This window comes from Strongylocentrotus purpuratus, unplaced genomic scaffold (assembly GCF_000002235.5).
Source record: "Strongylocentrotus purpuratus isolate Spur 01 unplaced genomic scaffold, Spur_5.0 spur5_scaffold_12, whole genome shotgun sequence".
Taxonomy (NCBI): domain Eukaryota; kingdom Metazoa; phylum Echinodermata; class Echinoidea; order Camarodonta; family Strongylocentrotidae; genus Strongylocentrotus; species Strongylocentrotus purpuratus.
This window is the reverse complement of record NW_022145597.1, coordinates 33,532,865-33,548,502: the sequence shown is the minus strand read 5'-3', so window position 1 is coordinate 33,548,502 and position 15,638 is coordinate 33,532,865. Positions and strand designations below refer to the sequence as shown.

General features: G+C 36.8%; 2 protein-coding genes across 2 annotated transcripts; both read right to left on the bottom strand.

Annotated features, from left to right (window-relative positions):
- Nucleotides 1–2,371: 2,371 nt before the first annotated feature.
- Nucleotides 2,372–8,332, bottom strand: LOC115922803 (adhesion G-protein coupled receptor G2-like). The gene is made up of 8 exons (XM_030982487.1): nt 8,120–8,332; nt 7,453–7,851; nt 7,021–7,209; nt 6,517–6,632; nt 5,779–6,062; nt 5,011–5,077; nt 3,881–4,139; nt 2,372–3,419 (listed from the first exon to the last, which is right to left on the bottom strand). Exons 3-8 carry the CDS (start codon nt 7,021–7,023, stop codon nt 3,174–3,176), a joined length of 975 nt encoding a protein of 324 aa, XP_030838347.1. The 5' UTR covers nt 7,024–7,209; nt 7,453–7,851; nt 8,120–8,332; the 3' UTR covers nt 2,372–3,173.
- LOC100893241 lies at nt 7,402–15,076 on the bottom strand. Its single transcript, XM_030981510.1, has 8 exons — nt 14,853–15,076; nt 13,568–13,807; nt 13,189–13,419; nt 12,550–12,675; nt 11,202–11,318; nt 10,740–10,867; nt 8,120–8,296; nt 7,402–7,851 (listed from the first exon to the last, which is right to left on the bottom strand). Exons 1-8 carry the CDS (start codon nt 14,977–14,979, stop codon nt 7,402–7,404), a joined length of 1,596 nt encoding a protein of 531 aa, XP_030837370.1. The 5' UTR covers nt 14,980–15,076.
- Nucleotides 15,077–15,638: the final 562 nt, after the last annotated feature.

The following is a 15,638-nucleotide window of genomic DNA, read 5'->3' as shown; positions in this document are numbered from 1 at the left end:
ATCTGGTTCTTGTAGAAAAGATGAAAGATTATCGCATCAAATGAGAATGGTCAAATGAAAATTAAACCTTTACAAATTCAGTATAAATAAACATGTAAATGGCCTTTGTATAATTATGAAGATCATCTGCACACTCTGTTGGCTTTCCTAAAAGCCATAGATAGATACCACGCATTATAGAATTATATCATAGAGATATATCTCTATGAATTATATACAGGTCTAAACGACAATGTCTACTTTGTCGTTTTTCACCTTCTCTCTCTCTTGGAGAGGAAGGGAAGGAAAGTATAGTTTAGCAGTGCACAGTTTACCTCTATTATTAATAAAATACTCGGACCCTGTTTATGGTCGACACCTAAATAAGTGCCCGCATCATCGAATGAACGGAAGCTGCATGTGATACCCACTGAATAAATCATCAAGCCTGAGAAAAAGAAACAGCGCCATCTAATCATCAGAAAAAACAATATGGCCAGGCGGAAAAAATCTTTTCAGATTGGACAGCCTTATAAACCCAACAACATCAATAATCTGTTTCATTCTTGCGTTTTACTCTGATGAGTGAAAGACGAAACATTAGATAGGAATAAAATAAATCTTGCAAAGGTATTCGAAACACAAGACTCATGTAGGCCTAAACTACAATCAAGACTGCTATACTGGGGCATTTACTTACAAGACTATTCGCCACACAATATATTATACGCCATGAAATATAATCATGTACCTAAGTCATCGCGGCCTCCAATAATACTAAATGGCAAATGTTTAATTGGGTTTTTGAATTGTAAATCTATGTAATAAACATTCTTGATTATTGTAACGTATTTTGCGAAGTGAACTATTATAGTATTGCTATTTCCTGTTAAGCTCAAAGAAAATTCTTTTACTGATAAAAAGGCGGGTATAAGTCGGTGTTGTGCTGTGTAGACGAGCGAGCAAAATGTTTTAGGTCTGTGAGTTCGCACTGAGAAAAATTACATCTTATAAAGAGGAAAAACACACAATCCAAATCATGAAAGACTGAAAAGATCTTTAATGAGAAACAAAAATATGTTAACATGAAATGCGAGCGTATCGCGACCAGGTAGTGTCAGGACGTTCAAACTGCATTCGAGCCGCATTTGAGCAGCAATCTAAAGGTTCCGACGGCATTCGAAGTGCATTCCAGTTGGATTATTTTGGTACCGAAAATAACGAAATAGATTCCGGCGGCAATCGAGATGCATTCTTGAATCCTAGTCGGGACGTTCCAACTGCAGTCGAGCCGTATTCGACTGGCAATCGAAAGATTCCGACGGCATTCGAAGTGCATTCCAGTTGGGTTCTTTTAGTACCGAAAATATCGAAATATATTCCGGGCGGCAATCGAAAGATACCGACGGCATTCGAAGTGCATTCCAGTTGGGTTCTTTTAGTACCGAAAATATCGAAATAGATTCCGGCGTCTATCGAGATTATATATATATATATATATATATATATATATATATATATATATAAATTATAAATACCGGTAGATTATATCATTTAAAAAAATGAAAAGATTCACAAATTATTTTCCCCAGCCTTTCATAGAACTCAGCCTTCTCTTTAACATGGAAAATGAATTAATGTAGGCGTACCATTACGGACATTGAGGCTTCAACTTCGAGGACAACCATCCTCGAAATAAATACCCCCCAAAACACAGAAAAACCTAAAAAGTGGTAATTTTACGACCCTGAATATAGCCTGCAATACAATAGGCTAAGGGAGGAAGTTACAGTGGGAGGGGGGGGGGTAGTGGAGCGCTTAGCTTTATGTATACTATGTACCTTGCAATGGTTTCCAAGTAAGTTCAACGTTACAATAAACGATGACGATTCTATAATGTAAAAGCATCTGTATTCTACATATCACTTTTTCAATATTTCATGATTATACAGTGCGTCCCAGAAAAAACGAAACCGAGAATTATCGATGTTTTATCATAACTTAATCACATTTATAATTGATGAATGGCACATATTTGGAAAGCTTAGATCCTCCGCATGAGTAATTTAAATTAATTTGAAGATAGGAAACCAAAAAGCCATTTGGCGGACGGTATCTGAATTTCAAGGAGAAAATCGCATTTTTAGAAAGTTGAGGTTCTGCCCTTTCATATGACACCTCAATCAGGAAAAATGAGTAAGGAATGACAACGTTCTGTTTGTTTAAAGTAGTGCTTGCATTCCCATAATTTTATCAAACGAATTCGTTTTCACTGGGTGCCTGCCGTAGCAACAAACATAGTTGACAAAAGACTTAATTCCATTTCGTCGACAATTAGCCGTAGACGAAAGAGTTCATGCATGGCTGATTGTCAACGAAACGGAGTTAAGTCTGTTGTCAACTCTGTTTGTTGCTATCTGAAGTCCATAATGAAATATATAAATGTTGGCCATTTTTGTATCCGAGCGTAAGATTCACAAATTCGGTTGTATTCATGGAAGTTTTTTTTTCTCCCAATAGCAAATTATAAAAGGAAATTGTACAGCTATATTGATAGCCCGACCTATATTGAGTCCAAATGGTAACTAAAGCAATTTACACACGTTTGTACATGGTGAGAATATTGGGAGAATGATTTATATTTATATATCTTTTTTCCAAGTGCATTGTATTTCATTTTTTATAACAAAAATGACGCAACAATTAAAATTGCACAACCTATGAAGTGAGATACAAATACACAAATCTAATTGAAATGAGCAGACGTAGGAAAAATCCTCATAAAAGGCAAGTACTTCTACTCATGGGACTCACATTTATGTGAATTAATTAAGAAAATAAGAAAGATGGTGAGCTTTTTGGGAAGGCTGAGACACATTTTAAATGAATCTTTTCTCAATCTAATTTATCAATCAATAGTCATTCCTCATTTTGATTATGCTGGCATTATATGGCAATCCTCACAAAAAACTATTTGGACTAACTTCAAATACTTCAAAATAGGGCTGGTAGGATAATCATTAAAGGGAGTCACTCGTCAGTTTCCATGTGCAGAAGGCCACAATTCGCTGACTCCAGACTTGGTGGAAACCCGTTGGCCAGTCAAGAATTCCCCCTAATCTCTCGGAGAATACTCGAGAGTCTTCGGTTGACGAAAAAGCAAAGCATTACATAAGGTCTAATGGTCATAAAACTCAAAGCATTACACTTCTCTCGTTGTTCTTCTCTTGCGGCTTCGTGCCCAAAGTAGTTGCTGCTGATAGGGACATAGATTCAGGGCTATGTGTGATATTCGATGTGGTAGCATCTTCTTGTCTCTTGACGCTATCAAGACAGGTCAGTCCCCACTGCTTACGAACCATTGGTTTACGAACACAGTAGAGCAGGAAAATGAAGAGTCCTTGAAATGAGTTCAGTATAATGAAGATAGGCTCAACCACCTGGATAACATGGAATAAAGATCATCATGACAAAAATATTGCGGTTGAAACTTTCATAACGTCTTTATACTCAAACGGTTCCCTGTTCAAACACACAACCTCGAGCACACATTCAGTTAACAACTAAATTATTCATACTCTTATCAAGTTTTGTAATTTTCAAAGTTTGTGAAAAATTGATTTGTCCAGATTTAGGTTTCTTGAGGATGTGACATATCAAAGCATAAATCTAAAAGCATTCACCAAAGGCCCTAATTCAACCAGTCCACCTTTCATTCGTGAGTTACAAAATACACCAAAAACATCAAATTTACCAGGGGTATGAATAATTCAATTGAGAACTGTATATCAACTTCAATGAAATTTCTTACGTTTCTGGTCACAGTATCCTATAAACTTTCACAATAGAAAAACGCAATAAATTTATGCTTCTCTTATGGATATTGTTTTTTCTACTTCACCTGACTGAATTCTCGGATCATCAGAAAGTATCCAGTGATCCATGTAAGACCAATCAGAAGGAGGATACAGATTGCATTTTGAACCCGTTCGATGTTCTCTCTACGTTCCACCTTGGCCTCTCTCTTGACCCGACCAGCGAGATTAGAAGACTTCATTAGTTGACGGACGACGAGGGCAAAGATGACGACGTTGAACAGGAGAATGATTGTCATGGGAATAAGGAGACCACCGATTTGAGCCCACAATTGGAGAAAACATCTAGAGATCCAGTAGAAATTGTGAAAAAAAGAAAATATGTAGAAAGAAAAATGAAAATCATTTATCACTCTCAAAATAACCTTGTCCCCATTGTCAAAATGTCACAATACACTAACATTCGGTACACCCCAAATATTATTACTGTTAAGTATTTGGCATCACCTATGCCTGGCAGGCAGAAAGCGATCTGAATCACTTTAATCCGTGGGTCTCATCTAATTGGGAGTGTGAAGGTGGACCACAACACCGGGGTTTCCCCTATTCAAACACGAATAGTGCGGTGGGTTCTTAACGTGCAAAGGTGGTGACTCTCCTGTACAGGGGCCTCCATTTAACGTCCAACCCGAGGGACTGTAACATGGCATGCGTCTATGAAATAGGGGAGGGGCTAGTTAACTTACAACGCCCGCTTCAGTCACCCGCCTCTGGGTCGGACTCGAACCCATGATCTTTGGTACTACAAGCAGATGGTTTGCTGACTGAGCCAACTCACCTCCTCATAATGTACACAGGTATTTGAAATAATGTGGTATGTGTTTTTGTTCGAAAGTAAAAAAAAAACAATATAATTTCCTTTTTTGATTAAGTGAACCATACACGACTGAGACGGTTTTGTGAAGCGAAATTTTTATAGAAGGAGATGAAATGCTGTATGGAATTTAAATTTGCTTCAATCATTTGGTTCATAAATATAAACAAGAAATTTTCCTAGCACTATGCTCCGTCCTGTTGTCGTGATATGGCTCTATTTTTGTTTACTCTTACCTTGTCACTTAAAGGCCCAACTGATCATGTTATAAAAAACTGCAAAACATTGTAAATATATTTCGGTTTGGAGATTATGATATTAACAGGTTCGCAGACTACTCACATATCTCCGTGCGCATATTTGTCTTTGGCAATGGCTCCAGTTACAATGACAATCATTGCAGGAATACCTTGAATTAAAAAAAAAAGGGGGGGGGGAGACAATTATGATTAATTATATTTTCACGTGTCAATTGACAGTTTTAAGGCCTTTCCCTAAAAGGAGAATAAGAGAAAATGTTCACAATTGCCATTGTGTGATTTAAGCAAAGTGAAAGGAAAGGATGAAGATGGCGATTAACAGTACAATCGCTTACATGACATAGCAACGGCAGTCATGAATGCGGCATGCATACATACAGGCATTCACTTAAGAAGTAGATAGATCTCCTTGTATTTTTTCTCCTTCTAGAAAACAACTTTATGATCAATTTGTGGATCACTCGAGAGATCTTTGTACGATTTTATTTAAATGGAAAACTGTTTTGAACAGTAGACAACAAAACATATCTTGCCTATTAATCCTGTTAAAGGGAAATTAAGTATCAATAGTGTTGGCAAAATTTCCCTTCCCTTCTCAGATAATCATTTGTCTGCCCCGAAATGTCGCATATTTTGATAAAGATGGTGATGAAAGCCTTTCACGAAGAAGAAATCATGCATATTGCTCTCTTTCAAATGCTGGCAATTTAATCTTATGGTGGTTGATGTTTATTTTACATGTATTAATTATATAAATCATTCGAAATTATAAATATTCTTTATAGAAAAACGCATTATCTTTTAATGATCAATTTCGATACTACTGATAACAATTTTGAAATGGTTGTACCCCAAGCAACGGCACCAGCTTTGACCATGAACCGTGGAATGTAGGTATCAAAGATCTTGACGATGATGAGATAAGTATTGTATCCCTCCACACCCATCCAAGTGAGCGAAGATAGAACGAAGTAGTGAACGAGCGCCGTAATGAACCCGCATGGACCTGCCTTTACTTGGTATTGACGTTTGGCGCTGTCCAGTGACATCATGACAATGAACGATAGGTAGAGACAGAGTAACGTCAGGCACAGGCAAATGAAGATCTGGTTGGTCTGTTTTCCCCTCAGAACTCTTTCAGTTTAATAACAAAAATGTAACATAAATTTGTATTTGATTAATACATTTATAAATGTAGTGCATATATCATTATTTAGCAATACAAATGTTGGTGCTAGGGTTTATAGATTAATTAAGGCGGTAGCAATATATTCAGCATGTCAAATTTGAATATTTCCCGTGCACTAGCTTGATTTAACCTTAGATCAAATGATAGTATTAATAAATCAGTACATGCTGTGAACTAGGCTGTTACTCATTCGAACAGAGACAATGCCATCATTTGGCAAAATATTGTTTTTTCATTCAGTTATCAAATGGATATTCAAATGAAATTCCTGACTCAATGTGATCACGTATCTGAGTTTACAAAACATCTGAAGGAATTTCATGATCTATGTGCTCTAATATAATCTAGTAGTTTTATGAGATGGATAATTATAAAAATTGAGATAAACAGGACTCTTACCTGTTTGATATATATGTTGCGAGGGTGACAAGTAGGCATACTACTGAAATACCACATCCTATGTACGTTAGAACTTCGTATGCCTGCTCAGAAGACCCATCCTCCCTGGAAATATCCTACAAATAGAATAAATTCATCACAAATTTGTTATCCAGCTCATTCTTCACCCAACCAAAACATAGAGCTGTATGAAAACATAACATGTATGTGTGAGCTCTGGTAAGTTTGGATTGCTGTCATTAATTTTTCGCCGAAGATAGACACATATTATAATACATTCATGAGAATGCATAGTGAGTGTGTTATTCAACTTGCCTGGAGTTAGTCATCATGTGAGCAGCCCCCCACCCTCCCCCCAAATAAAAGAAAAAAGTTCCACTCCTAAAATTAAAAACAAGAGAAAAGAACAAGGAAAAGATAAGAGAGAAAAATACAAGGAACAGGACCAGGCGACGTGCTCTGAAAATAAAAGACATACTACTAAAAAAGAAAGAAAGATCTTACCATAAGGACGGCAAAGTTGGTGAGATGGTTACATCCACAAACGATCTCCTCCTTCTCATCAGATGGAGGATCCCAGTTGTTATCATTTGATGAGCTAATGCCAGATGATGAAAGAAGCTGACACCCTTCTTGAGACCAGTCGCTAAAGCCAATATCCCAGTATGAACACGACGGGTTCGTCAGATCAGTCTTGTGAGAAAATTCAAATTGAGAACATAGTGCATACGACTATAGTTGTTTTCATAGGTGGTCAAATAATGCTAATAACATGTCCTTGTCTGATACACTGTATATAGTGAAATTGATTATAAAACAGAAATAATTATAACACATTGGAAATAATACTCAAAGATGACAATTAAGATGCACAGTTTTGTACATTTATTTATATTTATGCAGTAACTTTGAAAATGAAATTCCTTTAGGGCCTACCTCTATCGGGGTAAAAGTGAAATTGATGGGTTCTGTCAGATCTTCTATTTTCTCGTCCCCGATACTCAGTGATATAACAGGTGTTTTAGCAGATCGGTTGGTTCCTACACTTGTGTTCTTCAATGATTTAGAAATGAAAAGGGCTGGTGTGGAAAAGACACTGAAAATCACGCGAACAAAGCCGTTAGTATTAGAACTTCCTCCAGATATCAACGGTAAAGCGGAAGAAATCGCAGATGGTATGTTGACAACAGCAATGGTATCTGGTTTTGTAGCTTCAGCTTGATTTTCATTTGAAGTTTGGATGTTGGTGTCAAATTTCGTCAGACCAGAATTGCTGTCTCCTACTAACGAGAGGACTAGACCATTTGAGATGACATCGGTAGGTACGCTTTGGACCTGAAAAGTTCAGAAAAACAGAATTGGTAAAACAGTCAAATAAGAACGTTGCCTCGGTCATGAAGAGGCATAGTATACTACTGTGGAAATGAATTTCATCTTTGCACGGGTCATTAACAGATATCTTATTTTGAGGAGCGTTAGTAAATGTCAACTATAATGACAGTTACTATTACATAAATGTTGGTCTTTGCTGCCCTGCCAAGCGGGAAAAATTCGGATATAATCGGCATTTTATTCAACAAAGAATATCAAAACTTCTACGTACCTGCACGGCAATATTTGGTTGTTGAAAGCTAAAATTTTCACCGTCCTCTACAGGTACACTTTTGATCTGCTGCTCAAATACTTTAACGACATCACTAACAGAGGCTGATGCTGATTCAAGTGTTTCTGTGTCAACATCAGCGATGTTACTTACTATGGCAACGATGGATGCAGTAACCTGTTATTCAAAATCAAGTAAATACATTCACTTACATATTCTGAAAGCAGTAGCATAGTATGAAATAAGAACTTCAAATACAGGTGTGATTTGGGATAAAATTTGGACAGTCGGATTTGAAAAGATCTTTAAAAAATGGCAAATACTATTTTCACAATGAATTGACCTACAATTAAATGGTCTTTATTTTAGTAATATAGCCGGATTCAGTTGGCCAGTGAAAAGTTAAACACTTAAGTCGTAATAATAATTGTATATGTACGAATTTACTGGACACGTTTCACAACAAATAAGGGAGTTTACAAATACAATCTGCGCATGGGCAGATAAAGGTCATTTGTACCAAAAAGGTAAAACCCACAGAGATGAATACTGGATATGCGCTCATGAAAGTTATGTAACATTATTCATTTATGCAACAACGGTACATTCTATGATACGCAGGTGGAAGTATTCTTTTCAAGAGGGCAAACAAAAGGTATTCATGAAGCACATCTAGGACTTTGGCAGTTATTATGTTATGCTCAAAGTGGAACTTCTCCACGTGTAAAAGATCTGTGGATATTTGGGGGTCATTTGTACCATGTGCTATCTGTAAACTCCCTTGTTGAATTAAAACTAAGAGACAAATTACATAAGATATTTTTGGAAAGTGTTGTATTCGCGAGACTAAATTAAGAAACATACCTTTTCACTGTAGTTTGTTCGAGCACTTATATTTGAAATTATATTTGCAATCGAAAAAATGTCATCAGAGGAAATATCACCAGTGTTACTTGTCACCAAACTGACGTCTTCACTGAGCTTAGCAACATTCTCATCTGAAACGATAACCTTGGAACAAACGATTTGAATATCAGTGTTTGTTTTTATTGTTTTATAGAGTCATTCAAACAAAATGGATGTTATAGATTTTTTTACAACCATCTGCTTTCTACGTGACCAGGGGTGTCCACTTTTATGGCAGGATCTACTTTTAATCTATAAATATAATTGCTCACAAGAGAGGCTAGGTACATGCTGCCTTCATTTTAATAGAGAAATTCCCAGGTAAAAAAAAACAAACAGTTGAAACCAGTTGGATATTCAACTGGGTATCAACTGGAATATGTGCCAGTTTATTCTACTTGTTTCAACTGGATTCAACGGGTACCAGTTGAAACCAGTTGACACAACTGGTAAACTTCACATGCACCAGTATATCCCAGTTAAAACACATTGGCCCGAATTCACAAAGGAGGTTTGTCAACCGAGGTTTGTCGACAAACCTCCTTTTGTTATTTACAAACCAAGGTTTGTAAAAGCGCGTCGAAACGCGTCTCACATAAACCTCGGTTTGTCGACAAACCTCCTTTGTGAATTCGGGCCACTGGCTCTACTGGCATGCTGAAGACAACCAATTGATTCCAGTTGAAACCAATTAACCATACTGGTATTAGATTGTTACACCAGTTGATACCAGTTAAAAGCAATAGGCCTTACTGGTATATCTGCCTGTTGATTCCAGTTTAAAACCAATAAAACCAAAGTGGACCATTTGAGACCATTTGTTTCCAGTTGGAACATACTGAAATCCAATGGGTGTAGTTTACCAGTGGATTCCATTTGAAAGGAATAAAATTCAAAGCTACATTGAAATAGGCTTGATGAAAATTGCAATTTCAATTCAATTTCAAATTTATTCATGTTTCCAACAAAACATTACAAATCAATTAAAAGCGTTTAAAACAAATGTAAGAAATACATCTTGGAAACAGAGGGGTTCACTAAAAAGCAATGCTTGTACAAGTGTGAATACCTCAAATGATACTTAGGAATAATGAGTAATTAAATTAACTAATTCATAACTAAAAAAGGAACTACAAAATAAGGGGGAAAAGGGTGATGCCAACAGAGACGAGAAAGGGACAAGACAATGCTTTACACGACAAAGATAAAAGGCACGGTCATAATACAAAGAGTAGACAATGACAAAAAGAAGTGAGAGATTGAGGGTACAGAAAATAATACAAAATGGTGACCTGCATGTGGGGTTGAAAAGAAGATAAGGAAAGAGAAATGCGCGTTAGAAAAGAAATTAGCATGAGAAGGCACAATATAATATATCAAATTACATTTTGAGTCAGCGAATGGAGAATGATCTTGTATTAAACTAAAGCAACAACGGCATATAATTCAATGAGATATATATATGATTGTAATAAAAACAATTTTAATTTTATCTTAAAAGTATTAATCGATGGAGCATTTTTTGTTTCACTACTTAATGAATTCCAAAACTTTGGACCTTCATATATAAATGTTTTTTGAGCTGAGAAGGCCCGCAAAAGAGGTAAATGAAAATCATCTGAATGTCTTGTTGGGTAATTATGAACTGAGCTATTTTTAATTCAAGAAAAGTTTCTTGAAGCGGCTGAAATAGATATCTCAATATTGAAATTACCTTTGAAAGCTGGCCAAGTAAATCTCCGACATTTCTGAATTGTCCACAGTTATCCGTGGGATTGGGAAGCCACGTACTCTGTGAAATCAGATCACCGACGCATATAGCACGCCCGATTGGTTGGTCAGCTGTCAGACAAATTCACAACAATTGAAATTCATGAAATAATTATTTGATTATTTTTGTTAATGGGAAATGTCTTGATAAAATCATATGACTAATGGTGGCAAAAGTGTATAATTAGAAAATCAAATGTATAGCTGTAGGAACTGAAATCCTCTAATGTTCATAGCCTGTAGATTAATGTATATTCCCACCTTACGATTTAGGGGAATACGTCTTCTAGAGTGGCCCATTGGTTTATTTAAGTCAATTAGAATCAGAATATCTAATTAGATTTAAATTTTTCAGAAGGGAGAGATAGAGGCAGGTAGAACGTGCATTAGAAGCATCCTAATTTACCGTTTGCTGTGTTGAATGGACATACTTCAGTTGAGTTCGCCCACGTTCCGTTCTCACCCTCGAGGAAACTGATTAGTCCAAAACGCGATGACATCCATGTCGTAGTCTTACAGATCGCTGGGATTCATGAATATTTAAAAAATAAATAAAAGGAGCACTTTACGTAACACCATTTTCTTTTCTGATGAAATGAGACAATTTTGAGTTCCGATGATGGTCTTGCATTTCTATTAAAAACTGGATTAAGTCATTCTAGAATACAGCAACTCTTATATACGATTTTTTTAAATACAGGCTCATTCACTCACAATCATGTTTAAAAAAGGCATATTTCTTTTGCTCATTTCCTATGACAATCGTAAATGCAGTCAATAATTATGTGTAATCTTTAACCGTTGTAAATTGATTCTGTGCCAATCTATTTTGTTGTTATTAGTCTGTTACTAGAAGTTAAGATTGACTTCTAATAAACTTATAATCTTTTCGTATTGTTTTTAAATGAATCTTTCAAAATTGAGTCGCCTTGAGATAAAATACAATCCTTCAATACCGTATACATCGCATGAAAAGTATACCTATTGGGTCTTCGGATAGAGATATATCTTGATATAGATTTGTTAGCAAGTATCCAATTGGCTGAAAATGTGTCACCTGACACAACGATCTGTGATATATGTGTACCAAATATACAAATAATACATAGGTGTGAGTGCATTATGTCGATGCAACGCATGTGGGTATATATTCATTATAAATGTAGAGGTGTCGTGGTCGAGTATACATCGACGGACTGTCGGTCACAAGGTCCGTGGTTCGAGTCCCGCCGCGGCACTAATGTCCTTTGGCAAGACATTGATTTACATTCGCCACACTCAACCCAGGTTGTGTAAATGAGTACCTGGCAAGAATTAATTCCTTGAAATGCTGGAGCGCTGTAATGGCAGATATAGGCTAAAGCCGGGGTAAAAATAAATGCGCCTCAGAATAGAATTTAGATAGACGGCGCTATAGAAATGTCTATTATTATTATGATGATTATACGGCGCAATAGAATTCACGAGGCGTAGCCGAGTGTATTTTGTGCCATTGTGAATACCCGAATAGCGCTGCATCGCCATAACGTCACGAACGAAAACCTGGGCATTATTTGTTTCTCGATCCCAACCTAGAACAAAAACACCGAATCTGACTTCCATGTTATTATTATTTACTGGCACCCGCTATTTAAACCTGCCACGTCCAATAGGTAATCGACCAATTACAAAATTCAATATGTTATTGAATGGATTTCATTCAATTACATTTTTACTTGATAGACACAATATTTTGAAAACTAGTAAAGACTCACGAGTGGGATGAGGGATGACATCACAATGAGTTCCCTCGTATTGATCATAGCAGTCACATTGGTATTGTCCTGATCCTATATAGCTACATTCACCATTGATACACGGATCATGAACCATACAAGGGTCTGTAGATTTTTTATCCAGAGAAAGGGAGAGAGAGATTTAAAGATTAACGTAGGCATATGAATCAGAAATGGAGATGAGGGAGTGGAGAGCTACAGCCCCCCCCCCCAAGAATCAAGAAACAACCAAAATTCGGTCAAACATCAGCTTCTCATCGGGTAACGGTAAGCGATGAGGAAATCACAATGGCTGTAGAGGGTTAAAAATCCATGACCTTTTCAGAAAGAAGATACAGGTATTTGTATACCCAGGGATATCTTCTGGAACTTACTCCATCTTTCGCCATGGAGATATTGGTTAGGTAAGAACAAACATTTCACAAATATCAAATTGGTTCATGTACATGATGATAGTGCCTATGAGCATGATTATTTTGTTGGTTACATTGCGCTGATCTGCTGAATGTATGCACGAATGAGGTAATAGTAATAATACAATTAATAACAATATTATTTTGATAGAATTAGTATCCATGTATGGATACATGTACAAAGCCTGGTCGCACAGGTCCTTACCTTGTACAGTAAACATAAAAGTACAGACGGCAATGTTTCCAGAAGTATCTTTAGCTTCACATGTGATGCTAGTGTCTCCAAGATGAGAAAGATCAATGGATGTGTGAGAGCAGTTAATGGACGGATTGGGATCTACGTTGTCTGACACAGATGAGATGAAAGCAATGCTAGCAAGGTCTTGATCCGCGATGGATGTTTGGTCACGGCATTCCCAGCGAGGAGGCTCGTTGTCTGCGAAAACAAGTCAAAACTAAAACATTAGAACTTATTGTGTACGTAGCATCTTAAATCCTTACTGAATGTTTAGTTAAACTTCCTCGTTTTGCTTATTTATTCACGGTACCTGAAAGAACGTATATCATTGAAAGTTGTATCATACCTTGTACTGTAACCACGAACATACACCTGCCAATGTTTCCTGATTCATCCGTAGCATTACAGGTAACATTGGTATCTCCAAACTGGAAGACATCACTGGATGTATGAGAGCAGATCACAGGCAGACTAAGATCAGTAATGTCTGATGCATGAGGGTTGATGGTGACGTGGGAGGATGTAGGAAGACCTTGGTCCGTGGTGGAAGTTACGTCAGGGCAGTCCAAACGGGGAGGGTCGCCATCTTGAAATACAAATTTTGGGACAACCAAAAATAAAGTGAGTGGTGGCCTAATACATGGGGCACAAAGGTAATGTAAAGATGTAAAGGTGAGAAGGTCACACAAAAAAGGAGAAACGGCCAAGCTCAAAGTATTTTTTAAACAAAGGTTAAACCTCCCCTGTCAGATATCCTCTAAATTTAGTCGTGTTCTCTTGCATTACATAATTACCGGTGCATCCGGGGGGGGGGGGGGGTACTCACATATTAGGACATACGGGGGTGTGCTGCTCTAATGGGTCACTTTTTACAAAAAATCCCTAAAACATGTAAGAGCGAGAGAGAGAGAGAGAGAGAGAGAAAGAGAAAAAGGAAAGGGAAGAAGTGAGATGAGGAGTGAAGAGAGAGATATGGGGGAGACATATAATGGAAAAAACAAGACTTACATAATACAGTCATATAAAGACTTTTCGAAGTTCACAAACAGGGTTACATCATACCATACCTGTACAGATGACACCAGCATCTTCGCTGTGATCACAATTATTGTCTCCAAGTACAATATTAAAGGTAATACAAAGTTTTGGGGAATTTTCAAAATTGGGTGGATAGTGATTCTTTACAATTTTGATATATCTGGATGCCCCTTTGGATGTATTATTTGCACTAGAAAACTTAATTCCTGAAACACTTCTGCTTTCGAGAAAAAATTGAATATAAAAATTTACCGGTGCTCCCGGTAAATTTTGATAAATTGCAAATAGCGCTTATGGCCGTACAATGATAGCTGCGACCATGAAAATATCAGAGTATGTAGTTGTGATATATAATATCCAAACAGAAATAGCTAATCGGTTGATTTTAGTCAAGAAACATTGTTTTATAGCTTAATTAATCTATTGACCTTGAGAGGGAGCTATACAACATAAAGAGTGTATTATTTAAAATTTCATATCTTTGGACTCGGTTTCAACCGTGACAACGATCACTGAATATTGTAGGATCGCATATGCTTCCAATATGTTCACTTGAACCAAATTCATGACCCCATACCAAAACTTTGGATTACCTTTAATGCGGTCATCGAGGCTACTTTTTGATCCAGTACATTCAAATACATCAAGAAGAATTTTTCCAGAACCCGCACCATATTCAGCCTTGACTGGTGCACGTGACGCTTTGTTGTACCCTGTCATCCTGCATAAGCCATGGGCGTCGTTCAAATCCAATCCATTGTCACATACACTGTTGCACCATACCTCGATTCGACCATCACCCACACGAACGTCAAGATTGCCCCCTAAATCAGGAGTAAACAGGACATTTTAATAGAGGCTTGTTGATTTTTGTGTGTGCTCAATTCAAGACAGTGTTTGACTACGGTTGCACTCGGGATCCAAACGTTTGTATGAAGGACTTCACCCTACTTTCAGGAAAAGGTTTAGTTTTAATCGTTGGAGAACAATTTGCACTTGATGAGAGACAATTTTTTTCTTCTTCTTCAAAACAACATTTATTTAATATTGATCCGACCAAATATGACATCGGCTGTGTTGTTGACTTCTCCAATTTGTGTATAATTACTAAAATTGTTGAAATTTGCTACAGGAAAGAATTATACATGACTATGTAATGTCAAAAAGAATATTTGATTAGAAATAGATACACTGTTGGTCATAAAGGTGGAATCATTATTTTTACCCTAATGTATGGAATGATTTTGGCAATGATTTATTCCTAATAGATCTAAATAATAGTATACTTTCTCAGATTTTATTGAATAAAGGTACTTCGCCGCCCCCACAAATACAAAAAAACAAAGAAAATGCAATCAATTATCAATAATTCATTGCAT